Source organism: Pelophylax lessonae, assembly GCF_965119305.1.
Source record: "Pelophylax lessonae genome assembly, chromosome: 11".
Lineage (NCBI taxonomy): Eukaryota > Metazoa > Chordata > Amphibia > Anura > Ranidae > Pelophylax > Pelophylax lessonae.
The window spans coordinates 17,063,040-17,084,908 of NC_138778.1; the positions used below are offsets into that span (position 1 = coordinate 17,063,040).

At 43.2% G+C, this 21,869-nt stretch overlaps 1 protein-coding gene across 1 annotated transcript in view; it reads right to left on the reverse strand.

Moving 5' to 3' along the window:
- Positions 1–5,526: 5,526 nt before the first annotated feature.
- DNAI2 (dynein axonemal intermediate chain 2) overlaps positions 5,527–21,869 on the reverse strand; it is a 51,161-nt gene continuing 34,818 nt past the window's right edge. Inside the window, exons 12-14 of the mRNA XM_082272524.1 lie at positions 20,653–20,889; positions 8,286–8,324; positions 5,527–5,647 (exon numbers count right to left, since the gene is read on the reverse strand). Coding sequence (XP_082128650.1) covers positions 8,289–8,324; positions 20,653–20,889 — 273 coding nt within the window. The 3' untranslated portion in view covers positions 5,527–5,647; positions 8,286–8,288. The remainder of the gene's footprint in view (positions 5,648–8,285; positions 8,325–20,652; positions 20,890–21,869) is intronic.

Consider the following 21,869-nt stretch of genomic DNA (forward strand, 5'->3'; position numbering starts at 1 on the left):
GAACTCTAAACGTAGCGCACGCCTGAACCCTGTACTTAGCGCACCCCTTAACTCTGCACTCTGTATGTAGAACACCCCTGAACTCTGCACTCTGTACGTAGCGCACCCCTGAACTCTACAATCTGAACGTAGCGCACTCCTGAACTCTGCACTCTGTACATAGCGCACTACTAAACTCTGCACTCTGTACATAGTGCACTACTAAACTTTGCACTCTGTAAGTAGCACAGTTTTGAGCTCTGCACTCTGTACGTAGCCCACCCCTGAAATCTGCGCTCTGCATTTAGCTCACCCCTGAACTCTTCTCTCTGTATGTTTTGCACTCCTAAACACTGCACGCTGTACATAGCACACCTCTGAACTCTGTGCTCTGTACATAGCACACTCCTGAACTCTGCACTCTGTACATAGTGCACTACTGGACAGTGCACTCTGTACTTAGCACACCCCTGAACTCTGCACGTAGTGCACTTTTGAACTCTGCACTCTGTACTTATTGCACCCCTGAACTCTGCACTCTGTATGTAGAACACCCCTGAAGTCTGTGCTGTGTACGTAGCCCACTCCTGAACTCTGCACTCTATAAGTAGTGCACCTCTAAACTCTGCACTCTGAACTTAGAACACCCCCAAACTCTGCAGTCTGTACGTAGCGCATTCCTGAACTCTGCACTCTGAACGTAGCGCACTCCTTAACTCAGCACTCTGTACGTAGCACACTTCTAAACTCTGCACTCTGTACGAAGCACACTTCTAAACTCTGCACTCTGTACGTAGCACACTTCTAAACTCTGCACTCTGTATATAGCACACTTCTAAACTCTTCAATCTGTACGTAGCACACTTCTAAACTCTGCACTCTGTACGAAGCACACTTCTAAACTCTGCACTCTGTACGTAGCACACTTCTAAACTCTGCACTCTGTACGTAGCACACTTCTAAACTCTGCACTCTGCAGGTAGCACACTTCCAAACTCTGCACTCTGTACGTAGCACACTTTTGAACTCTGCACTCTGTACGTAGTGTACCCCTAAACTCTGCACTCTGCATTTAGCACACCCCTGAACTCTGCTTTCTGTATGTTGCACACTCCTGAACTCTGAAAGCTGTACATAACACACCTCTGAACTCTGCGCTCTGTACTTAGCGCACCCTTGAACTCTGCACTCTGTACGTAGTGCACTCCTGGACTCTGCACTCTGTACTTAGCACACCCCTGAACTCTGCATGTAGCACACTCCTGAGCTCTGCACTCTGTACGTAGTGCACTCCTGGACTCTGCACTCTGTACTTAGCACACCCTTTAACTCTGCATGTAGCGCACTCCTGAACTCTGCACTCTGTACATAGCATAATCTTGAACCCTGCACTCTCTACGTAATGCACTCCTGAACCCTACACTCTGTATCTAGTGCACCCTAGTTACAACCAACCCTTTGAGGTCAATCATACTGCCATGAAATTGAATTTGACACCCCTGCCCTATAGGGTTCTATGAAGTCACCATGTATGTGAGCTTCAGACTGACACCTAAAGATACTGGGAGTGTCCACAGAAAAAGATAGCCCTTCTCTGGCCTCCTCTCTCTCTTCCCTGGGCATGTGCTGTCCCTTCTGAACAGTGCATTGGAGTTACCTGGGTGCGCGCTCCCCTTCCAGAAACTTCAAGAAAGCGGTGCCCACAGCGGTGTTCAGAGAGTGTGGCAAGTAAATGTACGCACATACAGTGCTAATCATGTACACAGCAACACTTCATTGACTGCTTTAAACATATTAATTAAAAAAAAGACCATTTAATACTACAATGTATTTTAATTTCCATCCCACGGGGTCTATGGTTTGGTGACACGTGTCTGCTGTTGTAGGGGCACTAAAACCTGGCACTGAAACCTGGCACTGCTGAAAAATAAGAAGCGCTGTGAGAACTTCTATAATACTCATTTCCTTTGCACGGGATGTATGAGGAAGAGCCACAGATTACCAGGCTGACAAATCTGTCCATGTAATAGCAATAGGACTGATTGAGTGGTGAGGCAGATGGGACATTGATGTCATGAGACGTGGGCTCCCGGTACGACAGAAGGGATTGCACAATGCAGGGACACATTCTCACTTAAAGGCAAAATAAAATATAAGAGACAACCGTGCTCCTGAACCTCACTCAACATTATAAACAAAACCGCGTCAATAACATTAGTGAATAAAATGTAAATATATCAAGCTGCATCCCACCCCATCTACCTCTGTACATAGATACTACTAACCACTTTAAGACCTTTTCTGGCTCTTTTTGTACAAAATTGTATTTTTGGCTAGAAAATTACTTTTTTTGTACCCCCAAACATTATATATTTTTTTTAGCCAAGACCCTAGAGCACACATGTCAAACACAAGGCCCGCGGGCCGAATCTGGCCCTCCAGGCCTTATCAAGGGGCCTTCGCACTCAGTTCTGCAGCTGCAACATGGTGCAACTCCATTCTACCACCTCCATCTCTGGCCATCCGCTCCCCGCTGTCAATTGCAAACAGCAGCTCCCGGAAGTAACAGATCCCTGCACACACTAATGGCAGGGACAGATCTCCAGAATCTGAGAGAGAGAACGACCTCTTTGAAAGGCGAGGCAGAGCCGCCTACACAGGTAGGTACTAGAGCTGGGCCAGGTAGGAGAGAGAGATGCAAGAAAGCTTTGGGTGGTACACTGTGCATAGTGCACCCCTAAACCCTACACTCTGTACCTAATGCACTCCTGAACTCTGCATGTAGTGCACCCTAGATACAACTGGCCCTTTGAGGGCAATCATACTGCTTATGCGGCCCTTTGTGAAATTGAGCTGGACACCCCTGCCCTAGAGAATAAAATTGCTATTCTTTTGGAAAAAAATACACTTTAAATTAATTTTAATGCAAAAAAACACAATACAGTCAGGTCCATAAATATTGGGACATCGACACAATTCTTATCTTTTTGGCTCTATATTCCACCACAATGGATTTGAAATGAAACAAACAAGATGTGCTTTAACTGCAGACTTTCAGCTTTAATTTGAGGTTATTTACATCCAAATCAGGAGAAAGGTGTAGGAATTACAACAGTTTGTATATGTCCCTCCCACTTTTTAAGGGACCAAAAGTAATGGGACAATTGGCTGCTCAGTTGTTCCATGGCCAGGTGTGTGTTATTCCCTCATTATCCCATTTACAAGGAGCAGATAAAAGGTCCAGAGTTCATTTCAAGTGTGCTATTTGCATTTGGAATCTGTTGCTGTCAACTCTTAATATGAGATCCAAAGAGCTGTCACTATCAGTGAAGCAAGCCATCATTAGGCTGAAAAAACAAAACAATTCCATCAGAGAGATAGTAAAAACATTAGGTGTGGCCAAATCAACTGTTTGGAACATCCTTAAAAAGAAAGAACGCACCGGTGAGCTCAGCAACACCAAAAGACCCGGAAGACCATGGAAAACAACTGTGGTGGATGACCGAATTCTTTCCCTGGTGAAGAAAACACTCTTCACAACAGTTGGCCAGATTAAGAACACTCTCCAGGAGGTAGGTATATGTGTGTCAAAGTCAACAATCCAGAGAAGACTTCACCAGCGTGAATACAGAGGGTTCACCACAAGATGTAAACCATTGGGGAGCCTCAAAAACAGGAAGGCCAGATTAGAGTTTGCTAAACAACATCTTAAAAAGCCTTCACAGTTCTGGAACAACATCCTATGGACAGATGAGACCAAGACCAACTTGTACCAGAGTGATGGGAAGAGAAGAGTATGGAGAAGGAAAGGAACTGCTCATGATCCAAAGCATACCACCTCATCAGTGAAGCATGGTGGTGGTAGTGTCATGACGTGGGCATGTATGGCTACCAATGGAACTGGTTCTCTTATATTTATTGATGATGTGGCTGCTGACAAAAGCAGCAGGATGAATTCTGAAGTGTTTCGGGCAATATTATCTGCTCATATTCAGCCAAATGCTTCAGAACTCATTGGACGGCGCTTCACAGTGAAGATGGACAATGACCCGAAGCATACTGCAAAAGCAACCAAAGAGTTTTTTAAGGGAAAGAAGTGGAATGTTATGCAATGGCCAAGTCAATCACCTGACCTGAATCCGATTGAGCATTCATTTCACTTGCTGAAGACAAAACTGAAGGGAAAATGCCCCAAGAACACGCAGGAACTGAAGACAGTTGCAGTAGAGGCCTGGCAGAGCATCACCAGGGATGAAACCCAGCGTCTGGTGATGTCTATGCGTTCCAGACTTCAGGCTGTAATTGACTGCAAAGGATTTGCAACCAAGTATTAAAAAGTGAAAGTTTGATTTCTGATTGTTAATCTGTCCCGTTACTTTTGGTCCCTTAAAAAGTGGGAGGGACATATACAAACTGTTGTAATTCCTACACCGTTCACCTGATTTGGATGTAAATACCCTCAAATTAAAGCTGAAAGTCTGCAGTTATAGCACATCTTGTTTGTTTCATTTTAAATCCATTGTGGTGGTGTATAGAGCCAAAAAGATTAGAGTTGTGCCGATGTCCCAATATTTATGGACCTGACTGTATATAACCCAAAAATATAAAAGATGATGTTACGCCAAGTAAAAAGATACCAAACATGTCAGGTTTTTGTCCAAATTGTCCAAACTGTCTTGATATGCTGACACCTTAAGAGTTCCCTTCACTGGAACTAAGGGGCCAAGCCCAACCTCTGAAAAGCAACCCCACACCATAATCCCCCCTCCATCAAATAATTTGGACCAGTGCACAAAGCAAGGTCTGTAAATGGTCTGGATGAGTGAGTTTGGGGTGGAGGAACTTGACTGACCTACACAGGTCCTGACCTCAACCCGATAGAACACCTTTGGGATAAATTAGGGTGGAGACTGTGAGCAGGCCTTCTAGTCCAACATAAATGCCTCACCTCACAAACACGCTTCTGGAAGAATGGTCAAACATTCCCATAGACACACTCCTAAACCTTGTGGACAGCCTTCCCAGAAGAGTTGAAGTTGTTTTAGCTGCAAAGGGTGGGCCAACTCAATATTGAACCCTACGGACGAAGACTGGGATGCCATTAAAGTTCATGTGCATGTATAGGGATACTTTTGGTAATATAGTGTATATATTGGGCAGCTTTTAATATAGGTGTTTGCACAATGATATTTCTATGGATGTGTCTCCCATGATTTTAACCACATAAGGTTGGAAACACCTGTGGGTGGCTGATCCTGTGTCTCTTCGAGGATGACCCTGCCTGGAGAAAGAGAAGAGGACTGTTCACACCTGTGAGTGCACAATGCCGTAAAGTACGCCCCGCTGGTGTACACAGTCCCGTGATACCAGACCTAGCTCAGTCGTAAGGAAACTTTGTGGATTTGTTTGTAACTTTAGCTGTGGATTTGTTTGTAACATCCAGACCATTTACAACTTTAGCATGGCTGCACAATTGTATTGACAGCTCCTAGATTGGATTCCTTCTAAGATACCACAACTACTATGATGCAGTAAAATATTTATTCTCTTTCTTTTACATAAAAAAAAAAAATATGGGAAACAGTAAGGACAATCAAGTGAAAAATAAATTATTTAGTTGTGCGGCCTTCTTCTCTGTGTAGTGACATCTGTGGTAGGGTGACGAGACCTGGAAGAAGAGAGACACCTCGGTCACATGATAACAGTTTATGGAAAGTTGCTCTTTTCACCGTATCTTGTATCACCAAGAGGACAGACTTTCAACCTGCTGTATACAAAAAATAATAAATACAGAAAATAATAATAAAAAAAACACATTAAATAAATAATGAATGAAATAAATGCATAATAAATGTATACTGCTCAAAAAAATTAAAAGAACACTTATTAATCAGAGTATAGCATCAAGTCATTTAAACTCCTGGGATATTGATTTGGTCAGTTAGGTAGCAGAGGGGGTTGTTAATCAGTTTCAGTTTCTTTGGTGTTAATGAAATTAAAAACAGGTGCACTAGATGGGCAACAATGAGACTGCCTCCAAAACAGGAATGGTTTTACAGGTTGAGGCCAATGACATTTTTGTTCCCTACTCATCTTTTCTGACTGTTTTTCACAAGTTTTGCATGTGGCTGGGGTCAGTGTCACTACTGGTAGCATGAGGCCATACCTGGACCCTATAGAGGTTGCACAGGCAGTCCAACTCTTCCAGGATGGCACATCAATATGTGTCATTTGCAGAAGGTTTGTTGTGTCTCCCAGCACAGTCTCAGGAGCATGGAGGAGATTCCAGGAGACAGGCAGTTACTCTAGGAGAGCTGGACAGGACCGTACAAGGTCCTTAACCCATCAGCAGGACCGGTATCTTCTCCTTTGTGCAAGGAGGACCAGGATGAGCACTGCCAGAGCCCTACAAAATGACCTCCAGCAGGCCACTGGTGTGAATGTCTCTGACCAAAGAAGCAAAGAAACAAATCACAGCTCAAAGTGCTGACAGCTGGGCCAGTAGGATTCCCAAGTAAACTGTAGTAGTCCTGCAAGACTGGGTGCTCACCAAGGTCCGCAACCTAAGAAGTCCATATGCATGTAGAAAGAAAGCGGCACTTCCAGTCTCAGGAAAGTAGAAACTTGAGTTTTATTTCTTCAAATCAAAAAGTCCAACATCGACATGTAGCAAGACAAACAGGATAGCAGCAAACGCGTTTCACACCATGTGCTTATCCATTGCTGAGTGCAAGCAGACATGTGTCCTCATTTATGAGCCAGGCAGCATTACCTTGTCCAATCAAACAAGTGGTTTCCAGAACATAGACACCTGGCTCAAATAGATGAAGACCGATTAGTCTGGCTGCATGAAAGAGGACATACACATTTAATCCGATTGTTCAAATATGTGCAGAAAAAAACTTTTTTACTCCAGAAAAACAATAAATCCATGAACAACATATAGATTGAATGTGTATGCAAAGACCCACAATATTCCATATATAAACAAACAAACATAGCATCAAACATTCAATATAAAATCTTTAGCAGAAAAATACAAAAAACTATCTATAACCAAATAAATGGATACATGTATATAGATACAAAAGGAAGGGGAGGAATAAATACAGATAATGCACATTATGGAAAAAGAACTCTTCCTCACATAAAAATGGCCATATCTGCGGTGTCCTTTTATTTAGAGCATTTTTCAGCTTTGCCTCCTACCCACAGTGCCTATATTTTGAAGGTCCTGGAGTTTTTGTTGTCGCATAACTACTTTTCGTTTGATGGCTTTTTCTATCTCCAGAGGTGTGGGGCTGCGATGGGGGCGAAGTTTTCCCCCTCACTCGCCAACCTCTTCATGGGTTGGTGGGAGTGGTCCCACATCTTTGGAGATAGAAATCCATTTAGGCAATACATACATTTATTTTTCCGCTATATAGACGATTTGTTGTTTATTTGCGACAGCAAAATGGGCAGTCTGGATTCTTTTTTGAATTATTTGAACCTTAATGAAAAAAACTTGACTTTTACTGGTTGCAGTTGCAGTAAGGAAAAAATTATTGAAATAATTTAAAATTTAAAGCGCCCCCATCGGGGGGGGGGGTGCTTGCTCACAGTAGCAAACGCATATGTAGGTCGCGCCCGCATATGTAAACGGTGTTCACACCACACATGTGAGGTATCGCCTCGACCATTATAGCGAGAGAAATAATTCTAGCACTAGACCTCCTCTGTAACTCTAAACATGTAACCTGTAAACATTTTTAAAGCTTCGAAGCCTATGGAGATTTTTGAGTACTTGAGTTTGGCGCCATGCAAAATTTTAAAGTGTGACATGTTAGGTATCTATGTACTCGGTGTATCATCTTTTATATTCTACCAAAAAATTGGGTCATATATTATGTTTTCTTTTTTTTTTGCACTAAAATTCATTAAAGTGTAATCGCTGCCTAAATACTGCGTGACATAAAAATTTGCAACACCCACCATTTTATTCTTTAGGGCATCTGCTTAAAAAAAATATACTGGGATCCGAGAAGAGGAGGTTTTGGGTCTCTCTGTGCAAAACCACTACATAGAGCAGGTAAGTATAACATGTTTGTTATTTTATGTTTTTTATTTTTTCAAAAAGAGACTTTAATATTACTTTAAATTGTAACATTGTGTTATTGTAATAATAAAATATGATCTTTTTATACAAACACATCTTTTTGTATAATGAACCTTTGTTGGGTTTGGTATTTAAAGTCTCCAATTTTTTCCTGAGAAAGCTCTTCGGAGATGCATCAGATCTACAGATCTTTATATACAAAACTCACCTCTCATTTTACACCTTTCTCTTCAGACACCTCTTTCTCCTGCAGGAGAAACATATATTATATTACACATATATACTGTATAATATATGCAGTTATTACATAAAAGGCAGAAGGTTGTATACGGAGTTTTTAATATAAAGTATAGGCAGATGTCCCAGAGTGTCGTCAATGCCATAGAGAGAGCGTATCACAGGGATCAGCAGCAGAAAATCCATGAGGATTGGGCACAGCTACTGGGACTGGTTTGGGGTCAGTTTAGTGTAATTTAGGGGCGTATTTAGGTTAGTGTTAGAATCGGGATTAGGGAATTTAATTTCACTTTTAAATGATCAAACCAACCCAAAAAATGTCAAATATTGTAGTTTATCCATACTTAAATGTGGTGGCTGCATTAGGCTTATTATCCCCTTTATTTTCACCTACTGATCCTACCAGTAACACATTTTCTGTCCCAGGATGACAACGTTTACTCCCTGTACTCTATCTTTGAAGAAGCAGCGTTGTCACCCTAGGCTGCTCTCTTGATTCGGACAATAAACAACCCCCCCCCCCCCCTTATCTCCATTATATAGAGAGGTAGTGTTTTCTGTTTTGTAAGTCACAGAACATAGTTTGGAAAGCGGATACTGGTAGGACACAAGATTTCCAGCAGGATCAACAGGTATTTTTGTATACTTGCAAAAAATGTACTTAGCCTGCAAAAAAAAAAAGCTACTGCAGCCACTACATCTAAGTACTGGCAATCTGCAATAGTTTAAAGTTTTTTTAATAAGACCTTTGTACAGGGGGTCTCCCATGTAGCTCCCCTGTCTGTTACTCCATGGGACCTGAATCTGGTTCTCTCTGTACCTCATGCACAAATGGAAGGTTAGCCAGACTAAAAAATAAAAAAGTCTAAATTCATTTATTAGTTTGTACTAAAAAAAACGTGTTTTGGGGTTCAGATAAAACTCCCCCTTCATCGGAGCTTCAGTTAATATAAGAACCTTAAATGGACTCATAGTAGAGCTGTGTAACGCTCCTGCGTTTTTATAGTAAGCTGGATTTGCAGCTGCAGAATCTCCACTCAGCAGTCATGTAGAGATGTGTTGGAATACCAGATCCAACTCTCCAGACTCATCACTGTGGGCCTGCCTGCTTCAGCATACAAATATACATACACTAAATAAGATGTTCCTGGAGTGATAGGATGTATATGGTAGTATGGAGGTGATGTGCTGAAGGGACAGGTGTGAGCAGTGACAGTAATGGTAAGCACTTGATAGTAATGTTCAGGAGAGTAGTAGATGGTAATAGGTAGAATGCAGATAGGTGGTAAGGACAGCAGATGACATACAGGATAGACTAACCCAGTGCAAGGATAGATGGTAGTAGACTCAAGAGCTAGCAATCTATGTAACAGTGCAGATGGTAGAATTAGTATGCATAGAGAGTAACAGTCCTGAATGTGCAGTAGATGATAGTGTAAGTTTAGTTATGGAGGATTCCCCTGTGGGGTACTTATCACTAGGTAAGGATTAGTAAGTAGAGGGGTCCAGTAATGAGGGAGTGATCCGGTAGCGAGATTCCGGTCTGATCCAGGTAAATGCAGTTAGCTGGAGGTTCCGATAGTGAGAAAAGCTGGTAAGCATGTGGACACACAATCACATTGAATGAACAATGTGAGAGAGAATGCTGGCGATTGAAATAGCCGCTCGGCGGCGCTCAGTGATGACGTCATCCGTCTTAAAGGTATATGCGTTCCACCTAACTAAAAAGGTGGGACACAATATTTATAAAGAAATTGGAAAATAAGGGTACCAGAGGTACCAGAATTTTACAGTACCCCCCCCCCCCTTAAGGCCGGCTCCGGAAGGCCTATATCACTGGTTTCTCCGGGTATTTCGAGTGAAACCTTCGTATAAGCCTAGGTGCGTGAACATCAGTGGTATCCAACCAGGTGTCGTCTTGGGGTCCATAGTTCTTCCATCTTATGAGATATTGGAGTCTTCCTCTGTGGATACGAGAATCCAAAATCTCCTTAATCTCATATTCTTCTCCGCCTTCAACTTGTACTGGAGGTGGAGGCAAGATGGTAGGCCTTATTCCTTGGTTAGGAACATGTGGCTTCAGTAGCGACACATGGAAGATAGGATGTATTTTGAGATCTGCCGGTAATATGAGTTGTACTGCAGCTTTTCCAATGAGTTTCTAAATTGGGAAAGGTCCCAGAAATAAAGGTCCAAGCTTTTTGCTAGGGATCTTTAATCTTAAATTTTTTGTCGATAGCCAAACGAGGTCCCCAATAGCATATTTCGGAGAAGGTCTTCTACGAAGGTCATAGTACCTTTTTTGTTGACTATGAGCGTGTGAGATAGTGGTATTAAGTAAACCCAGAGAGTCTTTTATTTGGGTAAGATAATCTGAGGCTACTGGGTTACTTGATGGTAGGATGCGTGGTGGAAGAAATCTGGGATGAAACCCATAGTTTAAGTAGAACGGACTTTGCTTGGTAGTGCTGTGGGTTGCGTTGTTATAAGCAAATTCTGCCAGAGGGAGGAGGTCCACCCAATCATCCTGTAGGTATGATGTGTAACAACGCAGATATTGTTCTATACACTGGTTGACTCTTTCAGTCTGTCCGTTGTTCTGAGGGTGGTAGGGAGAAGTGAGCTTTCGCTCAATCCGCAGTGTTTGACATAGAGCTTGCCAAAATTTAGAGATAAACTGTGAACCACGGTCGGATAAAAGAGTCTTTGGTAATCCATGTAATTTAAACACATGTTTCATTAGTAGTTCCGCTGTTTGTTTAGATGAAGGTAGTCTGCGAATAGCAATGAAATGTGCCATCTTTGGCAGATGGTCCACTGACACTAGAATGGTATTAAATCCTTTAGAAGGTGGTAGTTCTACTATAAAGTCTAAGGATACAACTTCCCATGGGACATGGGGTATTGGTAGACTGCAGAGTAGACCAGATGGTTTTGTAGTGTCTATTTTGGACCTTGCACAGATGTCACATGAGGAAACAAATTTTTGTACAGACGTCTTCATATCAGGCCACCAAAACTGCCTGGTAAGCAAATTAAGGGTTTTCGTCATACCCATATGTCCTGCCATGGGCACATCATGTGATAATTCCAAGATCTTGGTGCGCATAGTAGGGGGTATATAGAGTTTGTCGTGGTAATAGAGGAAGCCTTCTGCATCAGTACTTAGTTGTGGTGGAGGTGAATCCAATCCTATACTGTGCAAAATCTCTTCCTTCAAGGAACGAACAACACCAATAATAGGTTCATAGGGTATTATAGGAATAGAAGGGATTTCGGCGCAGTTATCTTCGGTTAATCGTGATAGCGCATCCGCTTTTTTATTTTTGTCTGCAGGCGTGTAGGTCACTAAAAAGTTGAATCTTAGGAAGAATAATGACCATCATACCTGCCGGTGGGAAAGAGTCTTGTTAGTCTGGAGGTATTGAAGGTTTTTATGATCTGTATATATGAGTATTGGTAATTGGGTACCTTCAAGTAGATGTCGCCAATTCTCCAGTGCCAATTTTATGGCAAGCAACTCCTTTTCACCAACTGGGTAATTCACCTCTGGGCTGCTTAGTGATTTTGAGAAGAAAGCAACTGGGTGAAATGGTGAAGTATTTGTTGGTCGTTGAGAGAGAACTGCTCCTACTGCCATATTTGACGCATCTACCTCCAGAATATATTGGAGGGATGGGTCTGGATGGCGTAGTATGGGAGCAGAAGTAAAGCTTGACTTTAACAAGCGGAAAGCTCCATTTGCTTCTTCTGACCATTTGAATGGTTTCTTTATACTTGTAAGTTGTGTGAGAGGTCTCACAATAGCAGAGAAGTTCTTGATGAACTTCCTATAGAAGTTTGAAAATCCAAGGAATCGCTGTAATGCCTTACGAGTTGTTGGAATGGGCCAATCAAGAATACAGGATATCTTGCTCATATCCATCTTGATTCCGGTTTTGGATATGATGTATCCTAGGAATAACATTTTGTCTTTATGAAATAGGCATTTTTTTAATTTCACGTATAGACTGTGTGCGAGTAATCTGGATAACACAAGTCTTACATGTTTTATATGTTCAGACAGAGATCGAGAATAGATAAGTATATTGTCCAGATATACTACAACACAGACATCAAGTAAGTCTCTAAAGATGTCGTTTATGAACCTTTGAAAAGCTGCGGGAGCATTACACAACCCGAATGGCATCACAAGATATTCGAATAATCCGTATCTGGTTCTGAATGCTGTTTTCCACTCATCTCCGTCACGGATTCGGATAAAGTTGTATGCCCCTTTTAGGTCCAATTTAGTGAAATAAGTAGCCCCACGTACTTGTTCAATGAGTTCAGGGATAAGCGGTAAAGGATAGCGATCCTTTATTGTAATGGTATTTAATTGCCTATAATCTATAATAGGCCTAAGACTTAAATCCTTATTGCGGACAAAGAAAAGTCCTGCAGCTGTGGAAGAAGTAGAAGGTCTGATGAACCATTTTGTCAAATTCTCATCCAAGTATTCCTTGAGATGAGAAAGTTCATCCTGTGAAAGAGGATAAACATGACCGAAAGGCAATTTGCTGTTAGGGAGTAGATCGATAGTGCAATCATAATCCCTATGGGGAGGCAACACTTGAGCATTTTTCTCAAGGAATACTTCGGACAGATCCTGATAGCATAGTGGTGCAATTTCATCTGACACCACAGACAGGATCTTTCCATAGGATGGGAGGTTACACGTAATCTCACAATAGTGAGAAGAGAAAATTAAAGACCGTTTTGTCCAATCTATGATTGGTTGATGTGTGTGTAACCAGGGAAGTCCCAAAATAATGGAAAAATGGGGTGAAGATAGTATATCAAAAGAGGTGGTCTCCATATGAGACTCGTTAGCAGTGACAAGGAGTGCTTGTGTCTGATTGGTGATTGGACCAGAAGGTAGCGGAGTACCGTTAATAAAACTAACAGAAACAGGTTTAGGTTTTGAAATAATAGGTATTTTATTTAAGGTAACAAAACGTGTATCGATATAGTTTCCACAAGATCCTGTGTCGATCATAACCTTGGTGGTAATCCTAGTCTGGTCCCACTGTAATGTTAAATGAACAAAAAGATAGGATTTAGAAAAGGAAGTCGTTAATCCCCCTAGTAAGACATGTGAACACTCAACCTCTTTTTTGCGGACAAGGGGACAGACGCTTATCGAATGATCCGGGGATGCACAGTACATGCAGAGATTACTGGATCTTCTCCTGGATCGTTCAGTAGTTGATAAAGGTGGGCGTATGGTTCCTACCTCCATGGGAGTAGGATCAACGGCCGAAATCCGAGAAGAACTAGACAATGGCATTCCCATTTTCTCAGCCCTTCTTTCTCGCAGTCATCTGTCAACGTTGATAATGAGTTGTATTAAGGTATCCAAAGTGCCAGGTAAATCCGCTCGGGCGAGCTCGTCTTTAACGGCTTCTGACAGCCCGAGTCTGAACTGAGTTTGCAGAGATGTATCATTCCACCCTGAATCAAGGGTCCATCTTTTGAATTCTGCTATAAAGTCTTCTACAGGTCTCCTTCCTTGTTTTAAGGCCCTCATTTGGATATCAGCAGTACTCTGCCTATTGGGGTCATCATATAAACTAGTGAGTTCCGCTAGGAATAAAGTATAGGAGTTGAGAAGCTGATCATTTTTCTCAAAGAGAGAGTCTGCCCAGGCCTGTGGATCACCCGTTAGGTATGAAATGACGGTACAGACTTTAATTTGATCAGTACGGTAAGTACGAGGGTTTAGCAAAAAAAGTAATTGACATGCGTTTTTGAATTCACGAAATTTTTTCCGATCACCTGTAAACACTAGAGGAGGGTGTATTTTGGGTTCAGGGGACTGAGCAGCAGCAAGCTGGGAAAGCTGGGCTACCTGCTGTCTCAGAGTCTGATTGTCTTCTTTTACTTCAGTAAGAGAAAGTATTAATGCATTTACTTGTTGTTTTAATTGTGTCACTTGAGTGGGTAATTCTGCTGAATCCATTTTTTAGGTTCGTTCAATCTGTACCGCTCCTGCATTTTTATAGTAAGCTGGATTTGCAGCTGCAGAATCTCCACTCAGCAGTCATGTAGAGATGTGTTGGAATACCAGATCCAACTCTCCAGACTCATCACTGTGGGCCTGCCTGCTTCAGCATACAAATATACATACACTAAATAAGATATTCCTGGAGTGATAGGATGTATATGGTAGTATGGAGGTGATGTGCTGAAGGGACAGGTGTGAGCAGTGACAGTAATGGTAAGCACTTGATAGTAATGTTCAGGAGAGTAGTAGATGGTAATAGGTAGAATGCAGATAGGTTAGTAATCAGGTATGGTAATAGGTGGTAAGGACAGCAGATGACATACAGGATAGACTAACCCAGTGCAAGGATAGATGGTAGTAGACTCAAGAGCTAGCAATCTATGTAACAGTGCAGATGGTAGAATTAGTATGCATAGAGAGTAACAGTCCTGAATGTGCAGTAGATGATAGTGTAAGTTTAGTTATGGAGGATTCCCCTGTGGGGTACTTATCACTAGGTAAGGATTAGTAAGTAGAGGGGTCCAGTAATGAGGGAGTGATCCGGTAGCGAGATACGGGATCCGTGGCAAGGTTCCGGTCTGATCCAGGTAAATGCAGTTAGCTGGAGGTTCCGATAGTGAGACAAGCTGGTAAGCATGTGGACACACAATCACATTGAACGAACAATGTGAGAGAGAATGCTGGCGATTGAAATAGCCGCTCGGCGGCGCTCAGTGATGACGTCATCCGTCTTAAAGGTATATGCGTTCCACCTAACTAAAAAGGTGGGACGCAATATTTATAAAGAAATTGGAAAATAAGGGTACCAGAGGTACCAGAATCTTACAAGCTGGTGACCTATTAAGATGCTTTTCTGTACTTCAAGCACTGATATTTGAACATGTTAGAAACATTCCTCTCTATACTCTCACCCACACAATGGTATTTGTTGTAGCCTTCACCTCTGTGAGGTGAGTGTTGGAACTGGTGGCCTTATCCTGCAAAGAACTCTTTCTGGTCTTGCATAGGGACATGGTGATATTGAGGACGAGGACTTCCTTGTTGCACCACTACCAGGACATCATTCTGCCATTCCTCTGTCTGGTTCCAGGTCACCAAAAGGAAATCTCAGTCCATTGTCTGGATGTTACTCCGGCTGTGTGAGTCTATCTCTCAATCTCATCTTCTTACAAAAAAAAAAATCCCTTTTTGTCATCCCGGGTGGATCCTTGAAGGGTGCTCCATCTTCTTGTTCCACCAACTCTTGGTTGCCCATATGGACCATCATCAGAAAGATGGATTCCCTTTTGTCATCCCTGAATGTTATCTCGAAGGGTGCTCCATCTTCTTGTTCCACCATCTCTACGTTGCTCAGATGGACAATCATCAGAAAGATGGATTCCCCTCTTGTCATCCCTGAATGGAACCTTGAAGGATTCTCCATCCTCTTGTTTCACCATCTCTAGGCTGTCCAAATGGACCATCATCAGAAAGATGGATTCCCTTTTTGTTATCCCTGGATGGAACCTTAAAGGGTGCTTCATCCTTTTGTTCCACCATCTCGAGGTTGCCCAAATGGACATTCATCAGAAAGATGGATTCCCCTTTGTCATTCCTGGATGGAATCTTGAAGGATGCTCCATCTGCTTGTTCCACCATCTCTAGGTTGCTTAGATGGACCATCATCAGAAAGATGGATTCCCCTTTGTCATTCCTGGATGGAATATTGAAGGATGCTCCATCTGCTTGTTCCACCATCTCTAGGTTGCTTAGATGGACCATCACCAGAAAGATGGAATCCCTTTTTGTCATCTGGAAAGGAAACGTGAAAGGGGCTTCCTGTTCCACCTTCTCTAGGTTGCTCAGACAGTCCCCATCAAAAAGATTGATTCCCTTTTTGTTGTCCCTGGATAGACCCTGAAGGGTGTTACTGCTTCTCGTTCCACCATCTGTAGGTTGCTTAGATGGACCATCATCAGAAAGATGGAATCCCTTTTTGTCAGCTGGGAAGGAAACTTGAAAGGGGCTCCAGGCCTCTTGTTCCACAATCTCCAGGTTGCTTAGACACTCCAGAGCCTCCCCACCATAAGAAGTCATGAGTCCCCCATCATTCCTCACATCTAAGTGCACCCCCCTTACCTTGTACTGCTGTAGAGAAGAATCAGAGGGAGGGCAGAGCTAGGAAGCAAAACGTGCAAGGTCTAGAGGAGAACCAGTGGGGGGCTAGAGTCAGCTGCCAGAGTCTGCTGAATGCTGAGACCAGGGGAGGCAGAGATCAAGGGGTAATGCACAAAGAAGCACAAGATCTGGTGGAGGAGGTCTGTCTTCTCTCCTGTGGACTGCTGACACAAAGTGGGGGCGGAGACTAGGGGGGTACCACAGCTGCAGGAGAGGTGCAAGGGCCTCATGAAATGGCCTAGCATGCCAGATTCAGCCTGCGGGCCTTGTTTTTGACTCTTGTGGTCTAGGGGAAAATGTTTTAAGATTAATTGCAGCAGAATTTTAACAGAAGAGGGGTTTAGGGTCCCGGGATACTCTAAAGCAGGGGTGGGGAACCTACGGTTCAGGGGCCGTATGCGGCGCCCAAAGTCATCTGGTCTGGCCCCCCATGCAGCTGAGTCTGTGTTTCTCAGCTGATCTGTCAGAATGGAGCCGATGCTTCCTGTAGTTCCTGCTCTGTTATGACAGTCTGAGTGAGTCACAGGCGGAGTGATATCAAATGTACTCTGCCTGTGACCAATACAGGAAACATCACCTCTTCCTCCAGCGTGGCGCTGCTACACTTCTCCTAGCCAGCATTTCCCGCCAGTAGCACACACAGCAGTACCAGCCAGAGCCAGCAGTACCAGCCAGAACCAGCAGTACCAGCTAGAGCCAGCAGTACCAGCCAGAGCCAGCCGTACTCACAGCAGTACCAGCAGTACACACAGCAGTACCAGCCAGAACCAGCAGAACCCACAGCAGAACCAGCAGTACTAGCCAGAGCCAACAGTACCGGCCAGAGTCAGCAGTACCTACAACAGTACCAGCCAGCAGTACCTACACACAGTACCAGCCAGCATTACTCACAGCAATACCAGCCAGCAGTACATGCCATCAGTACCCGCCTGAGCCAGCAGTACCAGCCAGCAGTACCCACAGCACAGTACCAGCCATCAGTACCAGCCTGAGCCAGCAGTACCCACAGCAGTACCAGCCAGCAGTACCTACAGCACAGTACCAGCCTGAGTCAGCAGTACCCACAGCAGTACCAGCCAGCAGTACCCACAGCAGTATCAGCCTGAGCCAGCAGTACCATCCAGCAGTACTCACAGCACAGTACAAGCCAGCAGTACCAGCCTGAGCCAGCAGTACCCACAGCAGTACCAGCCAGCTGTACCCACCAGCAGTACCTGCCAGCAGTTCTTTTCAAATCTTACCACCACAAAAAAGTCGACTGCGCTCCAGACTGACCGACGCAAACCTGGAAAAACTGTTGCGAGTAGCAACATCCTCAATACCAGCTAACATCACACACCTCACCAAAGAGAAGCAGTTGCAGCCATCACATTAGGGGTGAGTTAATTAAATGTTTGACCAAATATAACAGGCTAATTTTTAAGGTGATAATTCTGTACGGCCCCCGAATGGTTTTATAAATACCCAAATGGCCCTTGGCAGAAAAAAGGTTCCCCACTCCTGCTCTAAAGTGATCAGCAACAACAGCAGAAGTACAAGCTTCTAGTCTCTCAGTAGCAGCTTCTCTGGGGGTAGCCTTTCAACAACTATCAGTTCCTAGTAAGGTCTTTACTCAGTGTCCCTGGAGTGGCTGCCACCCATTCTCCACAAGTAGATCCTTAATGAAGAAAATGGTCCTTCAGACCTGGACTTGGAAACAGTGTCCTTCAGCAGGTCTCCCCTTTATTAGCTGTCCTCCTCAGGCCCTTAAAGTATAACTAAAGGCAAAACTGTATTTTTTAAATTTTGGATTGAATGCAGAGGGATTAGAACGCTTGTCAGTTTTTATTGTTGTCAGAGTCCCCATTACGGCGATTCATCCTTTGTTTGTCCTGTTTACTAATATTAGTGAAAGTAAAAGAAAAAGCACAAATTTTAGGTTCTCCCCAGAAAAGTAATAGAGGGGATATCTTTCAATAGGGACACTAGTTCTGGTGACTTGAGGGTCCCCAAGGAATTCCCTCAGTTTACAAGTATTTCCTTTCACTTCCTAAATGGCTATGGGACAGAAAGTGAAGAAACTCTGAGCAGACCGAGATAATTAACAACCACAACTACAGTGGGGCCACTAAATGTACCTAACAGCCTAACTGGGAGGGCGCTACACCGGTGTTAGATGTTCCTGCAGGCGACAGTATAACCCGAAGGTTTAAGACTTTCTGTGCCTCTCAATGGACTCAAAGAAAAGGATTATGCAGTGCATACAAAACTTACTTTGATTGTGTTGAATGATTAGCTGAATGATCCTATTGATACAAGTTTGGCCACCAAGTGGGACATACTAGATGGATAAATAGCTAGCCCAATTGACTAGACCTGTTTTGTTATCTTACAAACTTTTCTCTACTTATCTAGTAGCTATGTCAGCTATAATGGAAACATTCTCAGCACTGACAGTCACAGGGGTCACTCACATAGAATGCCATTTTACCATATCCAACCCAGCAGATTGATGAATCACACCAATTAACACCTGTCCAAGGCTTCACAGCACAATAGTGGCTGGATATTGGAAAAAGAACAGAGTGGTTTCACACCTCCCAACTTGTTCTTGGACAATCAGCTGCCTTGACATATTCCATGGTGATTGGATAAAAGTGGAAGTCAGGGCAAAATAAAGGAAAAAGCAACGTATTTAGTATATTCTCGCAATACATGCACATTTTTCCTGGTTCTATCCACTTAAAAACTGTGAACATTTTTGGTAAAAAAAAAAAATAATCCATTGTGCTTCTAACGTCCTACTTGAGCTGACAACACTGTGCTTTGCTGAACTTAAACTATGTTTTGTACATATTGTATATAGGTAATTGTTAGTTAAGCTACTGTTTATTGGCTATTAGTTAGGTATTCTGTCAATGGGTTTTTGGTTCACTTGTATTTTTATGTTTGCTGGTGTTTGGTTGGATTTTGTTTTGCTGTAAATAAATCTCACTTAAAGCATACACAGTCTGGTCCCAGAGTGTAGCAACACAGATCTGGCCATCCCTGCTGCTGATTCCTGACATAACACTGGAGCGAGAAGCACTAGTAGGGGGGAGGACATAAATACCCTCCCAGCATCCAGCATCAGGTGGAAACTGATTACTGGGGTCTGCTGGCTGCTGGGAGACACCTAGTGGACACTGGAATTACAATCCTCTGCCCAAGGAACCACAGTGCCACCAGCAAGTGATCCAGGTCCTGACATTGACCAGAAGGTCTGAGTTGTCAGTATTGTCCTATAAGGAGCCCTATCTGATCTCCATAAAGACAAGGTTGTTTTAGGACCAAGGACCTCCTTTTTACTCAAATTAGTCTCTGCTTTTCACCTTCATGAGGCTATTGTGTTACCTTCCTTGTGTCTGCCTCTGGTCTTCTCACCATTGCCCTGGATGTGGAGATAGCCATTAATGTTTACCCTTCTGCCACAGCTTAATTTAGGCATTCTCTTTTTCTGTCAGTCAAGAAGGTCCTAAAAGGGGTTCTCGGGCCTCAAGATCCACTAAAATTTAACAGGTTATTGGGCAGGCCTATGAGGGAAAAGATTAAGTGCCTCCATGTCCTGGTAAAGCCCAGTCTACTAGGGTAGTGATTGTTCCTTGGGCCATCACCAGGCCTTGGTGTCACAGATTTTTAAAGCTGAGATCTGGTCTTCTGCACATACTTCCCCTATGTTGTACACAATTACCCTGTCTGCTTCTGCAGATGCTAGTTTTGGGCCGAAAGGTTCTGCAAGTGACTTTTAATGGCCTTGGTTTGTTTTTATCCTGCTGGGTTCAAATGTGTTTGTTTTGTTGTGCCGCCCTTGCCAACCCCACCTGCTTGGACTGCTTTTAGATGTCCTTTGGTTGCTTTTTACCATACACCTGTGTCATTCAATTGAGGATAGAGAAAAATAGGATTTCTGTACTCACCATAAAATCCTTAACTTTAAGTAAATTGAGGGACACAGCTATTCTTTTTCCGCAGGTAGGAGGAGGTTTAGCCCCAAGGAGACTGGCCTTCAGTTTACTATGAGCCGTGTAGGTGGCAGCATACCTATAGCTTATCATAAGGCTCAGTAGACTTAGATAAAAGGATGTTAAGGAGAGTACAAAAATCATATTATTAATACCTCTTCTTCCTTTTCTTGCAGTTTCTTCTCTTCCTGATCCCGCTTCTTCCGCTCAGCTTCAATCATCTCCAAGAAGTCTTTTTCTGCCTTGGCGATCAACTCCTCTGTGTTCTCTTCCGGCTTGTCCTCTTTGGTCTCCTCCTCTTTACCTGGCTCAGCCTTGCTGCGTTCCTTTAGCCGCATCTCTCTGTGCCGCGCTTCCAGTATCTTCTCTCTCTTCGTCTCGCGCTCGAACATCTGAGGACAAATGGAGAGGTTATGAGATGAGCAATGCACAAACTAATAGATCTATAAGGGAACACACTAGTAGGACTCCTGGAGCATAAAAGACTAGATTTGAATATGTGAGTCCTAAAGTGTATCTAAACCCAGGGACAAATGTGTAGTATATTGCCACTTATCAGTCCTTAGATTGCATTCGTTTTCTTTTTTTCAGAAATTTTTATTTTTCCTTTGTTTTTACCTGGTGATCCTGCCAGTAAACACACTTCTTGCCCTAGGGTGACAAGGCATATTTTTTCTCTATCTATGGAAGAGCAGCCTTTTCACCCTAGGATGCTTTCCTGATTTACACTACAACATCCTCCCTCTCTCCTCATCTTCATGACAAGGAAGATAGTTATGAGGTCTGCTAATATTGCTGCAAGTTTCAGCTCAGTGAGCGGGGAAATGACAAGGAAAGTTGATTTCTGGAAGGATAACCAGTTTATGTCTGTAAAAAGGAAAACTATGCCTCGTTTCCACTGAGTGGATCGGGTCGGTTCGGTACGGTACGCTATTTTGAGTGTTTCCATTATGAAAGTGGCCCATACAACCGAACCAAACCGCACCATTCCTGATCCTCCTTCAGATGTAGGGCCATAGGAAATGGTACGGGACGGTTAGGGCGGAGCTACTGGCATCACACGATACATTCCACTGATTGGTGGACAGGAAAATGTCAATGCTCACGTCAAACGAAAGCACAAAACAAACACCACATTTGGTGTGAACCCTGCATGGCCCCTGGCGGTCCAACTTGCAGTGGAAACGCTCACCTGAATAGGCCGGACCATTCTAACCCTTCCGAAAATGTACCGACCCGAACTGTTCCGCTCAGTGCAAACGAGGCATTAGAGCAGCGAACACATCTAAGGACCAATTAGCTGCAATATATTATAATTTTGTTTTTAGATTTAGATATATTTTTTAACCCCTTGTTGCACATGTATCGCATA